At 45.3% G+C, this 16579-nt stretch overlaps 2 protein-coding genes across 2 annotated transcripts in view; both read right to left on the reverse strand.

Moving 5' to 3' along the window:
* CDC40 (cell division cycle 40) overlaps positions 1-16579 on the reverse strand; it is a 487800-nt gene that overhangs the window by 200223 nt on the left and 270998 nt on the right. The gene's annotated exons all lie outside the window — the stretch shown is intronic.
* GPR6 (G protein-coupled receptor 6) lies at positions 5764-9330 on the reverse strand. The gene is made up of 2 exons (XM_012753286.2): positions 9172-9330; positions 5764-8578 (listed from the first exon to the last, which is right to left on the reverse strand). The coding sequence occupies exon 2, from the start codon at positions 8557-8559 to the stop codon at positions 7468-7470; it is 1092 nt and encodes a 363-aa protein (XP_012608740.1). The 5' UTR covers positions 8560-8578; positions 9172-9330; the 3' UTR covers positions 5764-7467.

Consider the following 16579-nt stretch of genomic DNA (forward strand, 5'->3'; position numbering starts at 1 on the left):
CTTGAGTAAGTACTAACTAGCAAATGGTTGGGTCTTATGGGGGGGAGTTTGTTTAACTCTTTAAGGAGCCACCAAAATATTTGTATCACTTTACATTCCTGCCATCGATATGTGAGAATTCTGCTTGCTCTGCATCCTTGCAGTGCTTGGTATGGTCTGACCTTTAACTCTGGTTAGATGATTGTAGTACTCTGTGCAGCTTTGTTCCCAATGTCATCAACTCGGGTTCTTGATACTTCTTGTAATAGTCTCTTAACTGGCACTCCTCCTTCAGATGAATTGAGGTTGTCATGTAGGAACTCTGTGAACTTCCTCCCACCTCCCATAAACTTAGATCTATCAGTACCAATTATTCCCACCTTGCCTCCTGTCAGAGCAGGGAAACTGTGTCCCCACCTCCCGTCTAGGTCCTTCCCTCCTCTGACACTGTGTCCTGGATCCCGTCTCCTATCAAGCCTCACTGTCAGGCATCTTTCCCCCTCTCCCACCCTCAGCTTTTCCAGTGATATGTTACTTTCCCCTCAATCTAATAATATATTCTGTTCTTGCCTATCTTTAAAAAACAAAACAAACCGGGGAAAGACTATTGTATTTGACCTTGTGTTTCCCCCTAGCTACCACTCTGTCTCTTTCCATTTAAAGCTAAATTTATAAAAAAAAAAAAAAAAAAAATTGGAACGTTCCTGTTTCCTCCTCAACTCACTCGATCTAGTTTTCATCCCGCTCTCCATTAAAGCTGCTCTCACTTAGGTGACCAATGACCATCATGTTCCTAAATCTAGTAATTTCCAACTCCTGTCTTTCTTGATCTCTTGGCAGCCTTTACACCCTTGATCACTTTCTCCTGGCCTTTCAAAGTCTCCACTGGATGCCCCTCCTAGGTCTTCTTCTTTCCTTTGCTTCCCTTCATTGTACTCCCATATCTTATTGTGTCCCAAACTGTGACCTTGGCCTCTTCTCATTACCTCCCATGGCTTCACTTCCATAGTAAAGTCATGACTATAGAAATGATGTCTCTGTTCCAAGCATCCTTGTGAGCTACAAAGCCACAGGGCTAGCAGCTTCCACTTGGATATCCCACAGATCCTGAAGTTTAATACATAGAAAACTCGATCCATCATCCTCTTCCTTAAATCTGCCTCTTCCCTTATGTTCCCAGCCCAGCAGTTTAACCCCACCCAGTTTAACACCCTTGACTCCAAGACCACTCCTCAACCCTACAATCACTAACTTTGACAGTCTGAGACATTCTATTTCTTTGAGATCTCTTGAGTTTGTCTCCTTCTCCAAACCCCTTCTGCCCTGCTTAGCTGAGGCTGGCATCACCTGTCACCTGGATTACTGCAACCAGCCTCCAAATGATCTTTTGGGCTTCTAGTCTTTCCCATCTGCTCTCCATTCTCAATGCAGCTCCTTGTGTGCTGGCTCCTGCTATCTTTCTCAGCCTCTGCCACTGCCTCTCCAGGGCCCTCATCTCATACACTCCAGCCTTAACGAATGGCCTGCATTTCTCTGAATGAGCCATGCTTTTGCGCTTCGTGTTGCCCTCTTGGTCTGGAACACTCCCCTTCAATACTCTTTGCCTTGCAAATTTCTTTTGTTCTTCTAGACTCAGTTTTGTGTTGCCTCCCTAGTGGGGTCTTCCACAACATTTTCCTGACTTTCCTATGGGGTTATTTCCCACTCCGTGCATACTTTTGATGCTGCACTTTTCATTGGTGCTGTTCTCGAAACTGTGTATGTTGCCTCATGTGGCAAAGGAGGCTTTGCAGATGTGATGAAGGATCCTGAGATAGGGAGGTTATCCTACATTATCTGGGTAAGGCCTCAATGTAATCACAAGTGTCCTCCTAAGAGAAAGGCACAGGGAACTAAAATGCTGGGCCAGGTGGGGCTCTGCCCAGAGCCTCATGTTCCAAAGGCCCCTGCTCTAGGTCTCCTCCAGCTGCGCAGCTTCTCTTGGGGTTAAGAGTCTATGGCTTCTCTTCTAGACCAGGCACCCAGTACCCAGGACTCCAGAATTCCTTACTTAAGAAATTCTTACTCAAGGCCTGTTTCCAGGGCCTAGAAACCTCTTCCCCAAGTTTGTTCTTTTGAGACAGATACACTCCTGGTGGGCTCATGCCTAGATCTAAAGAGGAGTCCCAAAGACCAACTGTTTGTTGGGGTGAGCCACTGTATACGCTGTAGACTGAAGGGTACAAGAACCAAAGCTGCTAGACCAGGGAGGAGGCTACTACAGTAATTCAGGCAAGAGATCGTGACAGCGGTACAGATGGTGAGAAGTGGCTGGATTCTGAGTATATTTTGAAGTTGAAGACAACAGGCTTTGCTGACACATTGGATGTGAAGTATGAGAGAAATAGAAGAGTAAGTACGATTCCAAGGTTTCTGGCCAGAACAACTAGAAAGATGACATTGCCATTAACTTAGATAGTAAATAAGGGAGAAAGGGCAGGTTAGGGGATAAAGATCAGTGGCCCAATTATAAATTTGTTAAATTTAGGATACTCATTAGACAAAAAGGTGGGTAGGCAGTTGGATGTTTGAGTGAGTCTTGCCTTTCTCAACGACTGTATGTTTCCAGCAACTAGCAGAGGGTCCTTCAATAGGTGATCCCTTTTTTCTTTTTTTGAGGCAGGGTCTCACTCTGTCACCACAGCTAGAGTACTGTGGCATCACTGTAGCTCACTGTAACCTCAAAATCCTGGGCTCCAGGGATCCTCCGGTCTCAGCCTCCCAAGTAGCTGGGACTACAGGTGTGTGCCACCACACCTGCCTAATTTCTCTATTTTTTTTTTTTTTTTTTTGTAGAGATGAGGTCTCACTGTTGCTCAGGCTGGTCTCAAAGTCATGACCTCAAGTGATTCTCCTGCCTCAGCCTCCCAGCAATAGGATTCTTAATTAATATTTAATAGATCAAATAAATATGTGACATTCCTCTATGGAAATGTTTCAAGATCTACCCACGTTTTATATTCTCACATCATCAGGTTGGTTAATGTCAAGGCTATTGCTATTATACATCCTGTCCAACTGTGTGAGTCAGCATTAATAACAACCTGATTGCTTAGTATCTTCTTATTCTTCGCTCTCCCAAACATTTGATAGGGTAGAGGCTGATATTAAATATTAATACTAGGTGGATTCAGGTCAGATTCACAGTCTGTGTCTTATTATTCTAGTGTTGAACTTTCTTAATGTGCTGATTGAAAGAAATTTTTCCTTGTAATTATAAGAGGTATAATAATATTGACTTCTTTGTTCCATCTCTAAAATTATACATATTTTTCCCCACCATGTTTGGGAAAGTTGACAGCCAGAGCTTTTGTATTTTAGTCCTCTTAAATGCATTTCAGATGCTAATAGGACCTGAAACAGTATCTCAAGAGTCTATGAAGGTTAGTTCTTCAGAAAATTTTAATTTAATAAATGAGCAACAATGCTGATCTTCCCAGCTTTAATTTTATAGACACTGTAAAACTCTACATCTATAAGACATGTGTGTCTTATGCTGCTGAAAAGGTCACCGTTCTGCTGTGAGTCGCTGGAAACTAGATTGCTCTTGCATTTTCTCTTGTACCTTCTACAGTAAACTTTTTTTCTCTCTTCCTCTCCTGAAGTTTCTCTTGTCAAGTTCACCAACGACATTCACATTACAAAAATCTCTACTCATATTTTTAAGTCCTCATTTTACTTATTCTCTCAGCAACATTGAGCCAGTTGACAACCTCCCTCAAATACTTTTTTCTTCTTTATTTTGAGTCACTGTACTCCCTTGGGTTCCTCCTACCTCACTGACCACTTCTCTTTCTTCTTTGATTTACTCTTCTTGTCTTCTTGATTTCTAAGTGCTTCAGTTCCCTGGGGGTCAATCCTTGGCTCTCTTCTCTGTCTACAAGTACAAGAAGTGGCTGCTTCCAGACTATGGCTTTAAATGCCACCTATATTTTGATAAGTCCCAAATTCATTTGTCCAGCTTAGATCTCTTTCCTGAACTCCAAACATGTATAGCTAACCTCTCTGTGTCTTCATTTGCTCAGCTGTAAAGTGGGGAGAGTAACAGCACTGAGCTCATGGCATTTGTGGACGTTTTCTGTTTGCACTGGCGGATCCAATTTGTACCCTTCTCTACCTGTTTGGTGCCCAGGGAAGCTGGCCTAAGGAGACTGCATAAAAGAGTTGTCTTGATCTTTGGCTTCTCATTGAGTTTGGTGCATGGAAGCCACCATCAAGAGGTGGGATGGAGGGAAGAGAGGGTGTTTCAATAATTTATTCTTCCAGATTTCTCCCTGTCAAGCCATAGGTTGGCAGTGGCTGCTTTCCTCTGTTAAAAGCCTCAACTTCTGCTGGGCAGCCAACACTTGAAGCCCTCCCTCCAGGTTCCAGTAACCTCTGTGTCCCCTTTCCCCTTCTGGCAGCACTGCTGGTGCCAACTTTGGGGGAACTTCATCATCCCTCATTGATTTCACTTAACCATGCTCACACTTTTATAATTAGTCCCTTCATTAAACTTCCCTCAATCACCTGGTTTGAGTATGCCATTTGTCTCCTGCTGGGACCTGACCAATTCAGGCTGTTATGGTGATTAAATGAGCTAATATTTATGAAGTGCTTAGAGCAGTGTCTGGCATATAGTAAGTATATAGAAGTTTTTGTGAAATAAATAAATGAATAAGCTGCACACATGAGCTCTCCATTTAGGTGTTTAAAACAAACTTTTCAAGTTTCCCACCCTTCCTGTATTAGTCAGGGTTCTACAGAGAAACAGAACCATGTATGTATATCTATCTATCTATCTATCTATCTATCTATCTATCTATCTATCTGCACATACATTCTACCAATAGGCTCTGTGTGTGTGTGTGTGAAGAAATTTATTACAAGGTATTGGCTCACATGATTATGGAGGCTGCCAAGTCCAAATCTGCAGGGTGAGCCAGCAGTCTGGAGACCCAGGAGAATTGATGCTGTAGTTTAAGTCTCAAGACTGTCTGCTGTAGAACCAGAAAGAGCCAGTTGCAGATGACGTCTGAAGGCAGTCCACTGGAGAATTCTTTCTTACTCAGGCCAATCTTTTTGTTCTATTCATGCCTTTGAATGATTGGGTGAGGAAGACGACCTGGTGTATTCAAAGTCCACCAATTTAAATATTAATCTCATTCAGAAACACTTTCACAGAAATACCCAGAATAGTGTTTGACCAAATATCTGGGTACCTTATGGCCCAGCCAAATTGACACATAATATAGATCATCACATTTCCCCATGTACCCCACTGCCAGTTTTTTCTTGCTCACTAAAGACCCCTGCATTAACTCATTTGCCCAAGGAAAAAAACTTAGAGCCATTCTGAACTTTTTTCTTTCATGTCCCACATCCAATCTATCTTTCAACATATTTCTAGAATCTACCACTGCTCTCCATCTTCACCACTGCCACTGTTGTTGCCATGGGGATTATGTGTCCCAGCCACTGTCGTTTCTCATGGGGATTATAGTTATGGACCCCCATCTTCTGCTCCCACTCTGACAGCAGGAAATAGTCTAGGGATGATTTTCAATAGGACAGGCAGAGTCACTCTTTAAAAATATAAATCAGATTAAGTCACTTCGATATCACTTAGGGTAAAAGCCCAAGTTCCTGCAGTGGCCTATAAAGATTGAAATGATCCAATCCCAGCTCCTCTCCAAGTTAATTCCATGCCTCTCTCTCCCTTGCTCACTCTGCCCAGCCATGTTGTCCTCCTTGCTGTTCCTTGAACTTGCCAGGCATGCTCCTGCCTTGAAGCCTTTGCACTTGCTGCTTCCTCTGCCTGAAAATCTCTCCTCACACATGTTCATATGTCTCATCCCCACTTTGCTTAGCTTTCCTCCTACATATTATCTCCTCAGAGAGACCTTCCCTGGTCACCCTAACCAGTGAGGCACCCTCCACTGCTTGCCACCCCTCATTCTATTTTATTTATTTTTTTGTTAGCATTTATTTGTGACATGACATTATATGTATGTTTATTTACTTGTAGGTCATCTCTCCCACTAGAATGTAGCATTATGAGCACAGACACTTCTTGCCTGTTTTGTTCACTTTCATATTCCCAGCCCTGGAATTGTGTAGCATACAGTAGGCACTCAATAAATATTTGTGGAATATAAAAAAAAATTTGCTCGTGTGTGTTTCCTAAGGCCTAAGAGTAGTAACTACTTGTGCTTGTGTGCATATTTCTTCCCAGAAGCATGCCTACATATGTTCTCTGATTTAGCCTCACATCATCCTGTGAGAAGAGGAGGAGGGGAACCATGACTCATACCCATCAGTGAAATGGGAATGTTTAGTTCTTGAGGATCTTAATGCCCTGTTTTGAAGATGAGAGCACTTCAAGAGAGCATACTGGACATACCTCCATTGACCCCATGAAGATTTGAGGTCTGTGTCTTGGAAGCTTATCTTAGAAAAATTTATTCATTTATAAGGCTGTGCATTTTGCTACCAGATCTGGCCAGCAACAATGTTCTACGTCAATATGAATTTTCAGCATTTAAAGTTCTTGCCATACTGGAAAAACTACAACTGAAAGTTGTGGTTTCAGGATTCACAAGCGCACATGTCATGATATTGAAGGAATAGTTCCAGACATCCCCTGACATTTGTTTTCCAAACCACGTAACCAAGGGAGTAGATTAACTTGCACTCATAACAATAATAACCCTTTGCTGTTCTGTGAAGTGAGTACTGTTATGTGACTATATTACTCCCTTCCTGCCCCCTCCCCAACCATAATGATCTAGAGTAGGTATTTCAGTGAAAATTTATGAACAATGTGCAAATGCATATGATTTTTTACATTAAGATTTTCTCAGGAGGGAGATGAATAATAAACTTTTAAAGTAAATACACATATAATTCAGCTCTTATAATAATTCTATAGCCAGTCACATACTCCAAATTACATTTTTATAGTGTGTTTATTTGTGTACAAAATATGTTGTAATTTGTTGATGCATGTGCAGCAAAATAGTCTATCACATACAACAAAAATACACCTTTTACTCCCTTTACCCTGCCCTTGAAAATGGCAACACTGTTTTGGCAGTTCAGCAGCTAAAAATAAAGTGCTATAATTAAGCAGTATTGGAATGTCTTCACTTGACAAATGTGATGTATGATTTGAGTATACAACCACATCTTTTTGTTAGTTTCTCACATAACAGGAAGCTCTACATCCTGAACACCTCCAGAATATACAAATATTTGTATATATATGTACACATGTATACACTGTATATGTAAAGTGCCAACAAGCCTCTTTGTCCTTGTGAGTTTGTTGCATTTATGTTTATTCCCTCTTTCTTCCCAAAGTCAGAGGCACACCATTGGGATCTGAGTTCATCAGCAGGCACCTAGAAGCTCACCAAAGGCTGGCTTGCTGGGAGTGTGGTGTTGGAGAGAGGACACGGAAGGAACCCTTCAGACCTCACTGGGGGACCTGGAGCGGAAGGGCACTTTGGACTGGAAACAGCCACAGAATAGGAGCCACAAGGCGCGCTGGATCTCCTGGTTGCGGAAGGCGTAGATGATGGGATTGATCATGGAGTTGTAGGTAGCGGGCAGCAGCGTAGCATAGGTGTAGACTGCTGGGTCCTCGTGGCTGCCCACCACGCAATAGATGGCAAAGGGCAGCCAGCTGGCGCCGAAAGTGCCCAGCACCATGGCCAGCGTTCCCACGCCCTTTCTGGTGGCTGCAAGGTGGGGTGGTGCCAGGCAGTGCTGCTGCAGCGCGATCTGGTGCGCGTGGCGCCAGACCACCTGGCAGATGCGCACGTACAGGTGCAGCATGATGCCGAAGACCATAAAGAAGGCTGCGGAGAGCAGCGCCACGTGGCTGCGAGTCAGCGGGCGCACCACGCTGCAGGCTGAGCGCTCTGCTAGGCAGTTCCAGCCAAGCACAGGCAGCAGCCCGAGACCGAGGGACACCGTCCAGGTAGCGGCGAGCAGGAGGTGCACGCCCAACAGTGTCCGGCGAGAGTAATAAGTTAGCGCGTTATAGAGGGACAGGTATCGGTCCACCGTAATGGCCAGCAGGCTGCTGACCGAAGCGGCGAAGGAGGCCACGAGGAAGCCCACCGTGAGCAGGCTCACAGTCTCCGAGGGCACCAAATACTGGAACACGAAGTGCAGGATGAGGCCGCAGCCTGCCAGCAGGTCAGCGGTGGCCAGGCTGCCCACTAGCACGAACATGGGCGTGCGCAGCGCCGGGGTGGACGCGATGAGGGCCACCACCAGCGCATTTTCGCCCGCGATCACTGTCCCGGACACGCACAGTAGCACGTCCCACGGATTCACAGCTGGCAGCAGCAGTCCGGGCGGCCCGGCGGACAGCTGTGAGGACAGCTCCAGGGACCCGTTAGCCCCACCGCCGCCTCCTAGCGCCGCTGCCGCTGCAGGAGGCCCCCATTCGCCAGTGTCCGACGCCGCTGCTGCTGTGGCCACCGCCGCCGCTCCCTCGGCCGCCACTACCACCACCTGGGACTCGTTGAGCGAGGTGGCGCTCGCGTTCATCGCAGCCAGATGTTGCACCCTGCATAAAGAGGGAGTGCAGGCGTCAGGTGCAGTTCTAGCTGCCAGGAAACTTCCCCGCGCGCAGGTGTCGCGCTCTCATAGTCCTGCTCGCGCTGCCCACACCACCGCAGGACCCCAGAGCCGAGCGCGGAAGCAGGGGCTAAGTGCGAACCCACAATAAATACCTGTTGCGTGCGTGAGTGAAACGTACCGTGTCTACCGCACAGACTTCTGAGGTTTTGCACAGATATGCCCCAGATCAATTTCGCGTGTGCTTGTATTTGCACACGCACCCTAGTAGCCAAGCTGGAGTTCCGCCTGGGAGCGCCCGGCCGGGCTGTGGCTGGCGCCATCCGGGCATTCCCCGGAGCCCGGCAGCGGAGTCGCTGTCCGCGGTGCTGAAAGCCAAGTTTCCGCGATCGCTTAGCCGGGAGAGCCCCGGAGCCCGCAGAGACCCCTGAGAAGGAGGTTTGGGAGGAGAGACACTGGGGTGTGTGTGTATCGGGGTGGACGGAGTCAAGCTTCATTTCTCCAGCTACTGGGAAGACCCCTCCCCTGGCTATCCTTCACCCCGTCCCCTCCCAAACCCTCAAAGTTCCCCGGGCCGCTCACCTGGGCAGTCAGGGCTCCAGGAAGTCGCTGGTCATGGGCGCCGTGGCCGGGCGCCGGGCTGCGCTCCCCTCGCTGACGGAGCAGCTGCCTGCAGGAGGCGGCCGGGCGGGCGAGGAGGCAAGCGCCCGGCGCTGTGGCTGTGCCGGCGCCGCAGCGAGTGAGAGACTGACTAGTCGGTGGCAGAAAAGGCGGCTGCGAGCAGCGCGCGCCAGAGATTGACAGGCAGGGTGCGGTGACGTCAGGCTCCTGGCTCCGGCAGGCAGGTGCGAGCCCTGCACGCGCTCTCCTCACCAGCCAGCCTATCCTCTCCCATCCCATACCCCCCACCCCCAGCAAGATGTCTCAGAGGGTTCAAGGAAGAAGGAGAAGCCACAGCGGCCACCTCCAGTCCAGAACTTCAAGGAATGGGATGGGGGAGAGAGAAGGCGAGGGAGAAAGGAGCGAAGAAGACCCTGAGGCCTGGCGAAGGGGGTGAGCAGGGAGGAGAGAGTCGGGGTAGGGATGAATGGCACCTGTGGGGCAAGCAAAGCCCCGCGTCACTTAGGGGACAGTTCAAAAAAGAAGCCCCAGAGAAGAGGGAGGTTGGGATGGGGTCTGACGGGAAAGTAGCTATCTTAAAAAAAAAAAAAAAAAAAAAAAAAAGTACTGCTTGAGGTACCGGAATGATCTGGGGAAAGAAATCCACTTTTTAAAAAGGGTGTTTGGGTTACTCGTGCAGTTCAGGGAAGACATTCTGAGTTGGGGGGAGCAGAGAAAAGATGAGTGAAAAGGGGACATCTGGAACATTTGAGGAAAACAATCTCCTCTTTGGGAGGTTACCTGTGCAATTTCTCTCTCTCCCATTATCTTTCTTCAACTCTACACAGCAGGTTTCACCATGATCTTTTCTGCCCAGTATTTCCCGATTTGAGTAGTTGATAGTGCCCTTGGAACTTGCTCTTTAATTAAAGACCAGGTCTGTGTTGGGTTAGGGGAAAAGAAAACAGCAAAATGTGATTTGCTTTCCTGGCAACAGACTTTGCCCTGTTAATTAGTACCCTATAAAACAAATTACAGGACGAAAATAGTGATAACTCAGCTGCACCAGACTTCAGTAGGCAGGAGTTTTATTTTCAGCCCAGATAAATCATCCTTGTGGCTTAAAGGTGTTTTGTCAGTAAAATACAAGCATTAGCTTTCACCTTCTTCCTCCTCTTCTTCCTCTTCTGCTTCCCCTTCCTCTCCTTCTCCTTCTCCTTGTCTTTCTCATTATTTTCAATCAGCCAGATCTCCAATAGCTGTACTTGGGCAAAAGCTAAAATAGTTGTTGCCATTTAAAATTCTAAAATAAATGATTGCACATCAGCATGATGGCATTGTGCTGAGGCCACAGACAGTCTCCGGAGACTACGTGGTCTGGTCAAAGTGAAAATAGACAACATTTGTTACTAGTATTTTCCCCACTTCTCCCTGTGTGTCCTCTTCCTACATCTGACTTCACTTTCCCTCTAGCCCCATGGACCCAAAGAGAGGGAAAAAGGTACTGAGACTGCCCATGGCTGGGGGATGGGTTGACCCTGGGCTTCCTCCAACTCTAGATCATTCCTGCCTCAATGCACTTGAACTTAACTAGAGGAAAAAATGGCATAGGATAGTTCAATTCTTCACTACAATAACTGATGTTGGGCCATACAATGGATTTACACACAATTTGTGCATTCGGGAGTTTAAAAAAATCCACACACAACCGTTTTTGTGGATCCAAAACTTGGCTGAAATTCTAAATTTCTGAAAAGAGCCATTTTGTGTTTCAGCACAAGATTGTCATCTAAGAGCCAAGAATGTTATTTCAGAGCTGTCAAGTGAACTGTCAAACTACTGTAATAGCATATTAACTGCAAATTTTCCAAACGATCAGATAAAGGCCCAAAGGGAGGAGAAACCTCCTTAATGTCTAAATATGTTCCATTTTACATGCCACAATGTAGCAGAAAGCATGAAGTTAAAATTGAACCCACAACAGGATCTCTGTTTGGACATCCTCAGGCTTCAACATTGCCAAGAACGGACCTCTCAGTGGTTTCCAGAGGAAGACAGCACATGTAGAATCATGTACATAAATGCTTGTTGAGGGTTTGTAGACTGTCTTTGGGTCATGCCAGCATGTAGTTACTTTTTCTCAGATGCTAGGCTGGGTCCCAAGAGCAGACAGGGCACATTCTTTCAAACCTTCCTTATCTCATCTATTGGGAGGTAGAAGATAGGAGAGAAAAAAGGTATGTGGTTCATTGGTTATGGATGAATATTAGATGTACTTCATCACCTGTCTTGCCCATAGCTCCTACCCAAGCACCTGCCCTTTCAGTGGTCTCCTAGAATGTTCAGCCTCTGAACCACATGACATTCTCTACTCCCAGCTTAGTTTATGGGAGAAGATTGACACCTGACCTAAGACTGGTGTTAATCTCCTAGATAAAATCAGCCATCCTTTCCTGGTCTAGTGACCAGATCCCTCTCTCAAAAATTTGAACTAAGAGATGCCACAACAATGGTCAGTGAGTGTTGGGCTCTGGACCTGAAAGATGGTGATGAGTTAGGGCTGGAGCACTTGTGTTGGACCATTGTATGAAATGAATAATCAGAGGAAGCCAGTTGCAATGGAAGAATGAAGCAGATGTGCAGAGAGGAGCAGAGATGAAGGAGATCGAATGACTGAGAGTGGAGGAAGAGACCTCAGTCCCTGAGTGTCTGGTTCCTGGCTCTGGGAGTCCTGAACTCCCTGGAGTTTTGGAGTCCCTGGATTTTTTGAAATTACTCTTTGTGCCTATGATAGAAACCTTCCTAATCTTGAGCTACCTGGAGTGGGTTTTCTAGTTCAAAAATTCTTGATACTTGACTAAAACACACAACTAAATGTATTATTCACCTGCCAGCTTGTCTGGTCTTATTTATGTTTTGAGGTCTGCAAAGTTTGCTTTCTGACCAGTAATCATAGGTTAGACTCACTATTGCCAACCTGTGACAAGCTCTTAGGTGTCTCATTTCTTCATATTCCAGGACTATCCAATTGTGAACATAGGGAAAATTTCCTTGTCTCAGATTAGACCCAAGAATCACAACCTGTCAATCTCAACTCTATCTTGGGCTCCCTTTGGTATCTCCATCCCATCTCAGCCTAAGCTATCAGTTCTCAACCCTGACTGCATATTCAAATTACCTAGAAAGCTTTTTAAAACTTCCCATCTCTGGATCAATAACCCAGAGATTCCCATTCATTTGATCTGGAGTGAGGCCCAGGCATGGTATTTTCTAAAGATCCTAAAGAGAAGCCAGGGTCGAGAATATTCATCTAAGCAATCATATAACTCCCCTGTCAGTTTAGTGTGCAGTGACACTCCTGAATTATTGGATTGCATTTTGGAATACTTGCAATAAAGGAATTTCAGTAAAAATCTCACTTCAAGTCATTCAGTGTGATTTCAGGCTTAACACAGTATCTAGGCCTCTCCTCCATGGACAATTTAATTTTCCACACTCACACAGAAGCTCCTTTCTGTCCCAAGATGAGGGCTGACACTTGGTTCTCTCTTGGCCCCAGTGAGCTCAATGGTCCCATCAGAAAGCATTAAACTCTGACTCAGGTCCAGGCTGCCCTGGACCCTCCAATCTGTTATTGAGTTCAAGATATCTCAGCATCTGCACCCTTTCTCTGCATTAAGCTCAAAGCCATTTCCCAGGTGTGCCCTCTTCTGGCCCAGATCTTTGTGAATCAATTCTGTTTTACAAAATCAGAGTTGCAGTCAACCAAGCTGTCTAGATCCTTATGAAATTGAGTTGGAAAGACCCATACTAACAATTCTCCCCCCACTTCTCCCTGGGCATACGCACACACACATATACACACACACTCACACACATGCTCCATCTTTTTGGTTCTTAGAGACAAGCAGTATATTTTTCTGCTGGGAAGTATAAGTCTATCTGGTGGTGCATAGGTACTTGTGCTGACAGCTCAGGGAGAGAGCAGGTGCTTGGTGAGATGTATGAGGCTGTTTATAAAGAAAGATTGTTGCTGAAAGAGGCAGAAATCGCAAAAAGCCACTGAATACATTAAATGGTTTGTCCAGATCCAAATGTTGGATGGTGTGTAATCTTTTTGGGACACATGCTGAGATAGATGGATTCTGTTAAAAATATCTCCTTTTTTCCACTTCCACTTGTCCCAAGGGTTTCCTTTCATCCTCAGGGATCAGTGCTGTTGTAACTTCCAAGACACCTGCTTCCTCAGCGTGTCCAAACACATCAGGGGTGTTCCTACTTCATACCAGGTGAGCAGTCTCCACTCCTAAGGGCTGCCATTCTGGGAGGTCACCATCACCTAACGTTCCCAAAAGATTTAGATAAGGAGCAGACAACCACTATTATCACTACATATCTACAGGATACATAACACTGTGCAGGGAAGTTGAGTTTTGGGGTTTAATTCAGTTGGTGAACATTTGTGTGTGTGTGTATGTATGTGAAACAAATCATTTGCATTTGAGGGCATATGTGTTTTTTTTCAAAAGACTGAAATGAGGTCATGGAGAAATGTATGATCTTACAACTTAGATTACTACTATAGTTTGGATATATGTCCCCTCCAAAACTCATGTTGAAGTTTGATCCCCAGTGGTGGAGATGGGACTGAGTGGGACATGTTTGGGTCATGGGGGCAGATCCCTCACAATGGCTTCGTGCCCTCCCTTGGTAATGAGTGAATTCTCACTCTATTAGTTCATGGGAGAGCTTCCCCTCCCACAGTCTTCAGCCCCTGCTCCCCTAACTTTCTCTGAAGGGCTGGTGAGCAAGGTCTTAGGGATGAGTAATTCAAAATTGTTCCTCCCCACTTCCAGCATAGAGGCTCCCTGCCCCACCTTACCCCAACATTTCTGCTTTGTATGAAAAAAAGGGCTACCTTTAAACTAGATGGCAAAGTTAAGCCAGTCATGGACTTCCCAGCACCTGTTCAGACACACTCATTGTATGCAAGATACTGATAATATCATGGGGAAGCAAAACAAACATCCATGTGTGCAAAGGTGTATAGGTAGACCCAAAGAAACTTTTATTTGGCTACATGGACTCAAAATAATGGAGATCGAATTTTACAACTTCAATATTACTATGTATAATATTTTATAGATGACCTTTATCTGTTTTGTAAGTTGCTTTTTAAATGTATTATTTTAAAAAAATACAGATAATTTTGAAAGAAAATCATTTACCACTATTCCCATCAGTTAACGGGGATTGCTTATTTTTCTCCCTAGATTGTAAACTTCTTGAGGAAATGGACTTCTAATTAATCTTTCCCATAGTATGATCTGGCACAGACAAGTGTTAAATAAATGACTCTTGAATGACTATTTCCAGAATTTATCCACATGCATGTGTATGTTATGTCGGTGTATTCCATAGTGTGCAGTGTACTTTACATACAATGTATTAATTAAGTTTTTGCTTGGTAATAAAGTGTATGTTGTCAATATTTTTATATGTTGCATTGTAATTATACTTTTTCCTGGTCATTCATTCAATAAACATTTATTGAGCTCCAACTATAACTAGACATGGTGCTAGAAAATGAAAATGCCAAACTATATGTTTGTCTTCAGAGACAAGTAAACAGATTCTATAAAATAGAGTGACACATGTTATAAAGGACGTGATCACAGGGGTAATGTGGATACCCAGGAGACTTTTACCCAGCCTGGCGGAGTCAAGGAAGGCCTCTCAGAGGGGTGATGCCCACGCTGAATCTTAAAGGATGAGTAAGAGCCACGTAGGGAAGGAAGACACGAATGTGTTCCAGGCAGAGGGAGCTGCATGCCCAGAGGTGTGAGTCAAGGGAGCCTGGCACATGGCATTGGGTCTGTGGGTGATTAAATCTGGCTGGCAAGTAGGACAAACGGGCAGGAGCAGAGACACACCAGGTAGATGGGGACAATTCATGAAGAGCTTCCTATGCCATAGCAAGAGTTGCGTTTTATCTTGAAGGTAATGGAGAACCAGTGCCAGATCGTCTTAAGCAGGACTGGTTGAGAGCATCACACTTGGGGTCCTCTAACAACTCATGAAGTCCCCACCAACACTTGTATGGAGAATGGACTTGAGAAAAGTGAAAGTGAAGAGTCAGGCAACCCTGTGAGGAGATTGTTATGTGATCTATGACAAAAGGATTATGAAGGCTTATGGAGGGTGGTGACAGTGGGGATTGGAGTAGTTGATAGATCCATCAGATATTTTGGACATTATATTAGTTAAAGTAGCTCTAGTTGTTGGGAAAGTTAGCTCTTAAAATCTTGGTGGCATAGAGTATGAGGGGATTGTTTCTTACTCACATGAAGTTTAAACAGGCCTTTCTGCGTGGCAGGCATCCTTTCACAGGTTTGGTTTCGGGACCCGGGTCTTTCTACCTTGTCCTGCCCTCCTGTACAATCTCAGCGTGTTTGGCATTTATCACGTTGGCATTTCACTGCTGTGGTCACTGGGGAATAAGCTTGGGGAATTCCATTTGAAGTATTTTTAGGGTGGTCTGGAAGTGGGGAGAAAGACACAGATGAAGGGAGAAGGTGTCATGGGTGACTCCCAGTTTTCAGGTGTGGTTATGAATGGGATTGGGGAGGAGCAAAATGGTTAATGCAACTGTGGACATATTGAGTTTGAGGAAGGATAAAGGTCTCCAGCGGGACATTGAATACAAGAGTTATTCTGAAGCTCAACAGAGTCTAGACTGGAAAGTAAATTAGGGTGTCATATAATAATCATCATGGTAGCTACCATTCACCCAATGCATACCATTTATTACCCACCCCATAGCGTGGGCTCTATTGTTAACCACATTTTACAGAACAGAAAACTGAGGTGTAAGAGGTAGAATAACTTTGCCACAAGGTTGGAAAACGAGATCAGCATTTGAACCCCATTTTTCTGACTCCAGTTAAAGGGAGTTGAAGAACCCAAGTGAAGATGACCAGTGACATTCCCGTGAGGAATACAGTCTTATAAGATGGATGGAGGAAGAGGGAGCACCAAGGCTGCTGAGAAGAGCAATGAGAAAGGCAGGGCACGTCATGCAAACCCAGCCTCAGTCAGAGAGAAGAGAGTCAGAAGAGTTAGTTTCAGGAGGAAAAGAGTCAAACTGGACCCTGAGAGATCAAATGAGGCGAGAGGTCAAAGAAGAAAAAAATATTCACTAAACTTGTCAACTAGGATGTTGTTGGTGACTTTGCTGAAAGCCCAGGGCCGCTGAGCTAAAGTGAATGGGGGGTAAAGAAGGGATGAGAAAGGCCAGCGCCACTGTCCCTAGCTAGGAGTTTGGCTGGAAGGGGAAGAGCAAGAGGGCTAGAGCTGGAGAGAGATGTAGGTTCAAGGGACAGTTATTACT

The sequence above is a fragment of the Microcebus murinus genome, chromosome 5, assembly GCF_040939455.1.
Source record: "Microcebus murinus isolate Inina chromosome 5, M.murinus_Inina_mat1.0, whole genome shotgun sequence".
Classification (NCBI taxonomy): Eukaryota; Metazoa; Chordata; class Mammalia; order Primates; family Cheirogaleidae; genus Microcebus; species Microcebus murinus.

What these genes read in the sequence shown, in the direction of transcription:
- GPR6 (XM_012753286.2), bottom strand. Translation starts at nt 8,559, where the DNA reads ATGAACGCGAGCGCCACCTCGCTCAACGAGTCCCAGGTGGTGGTAGTG.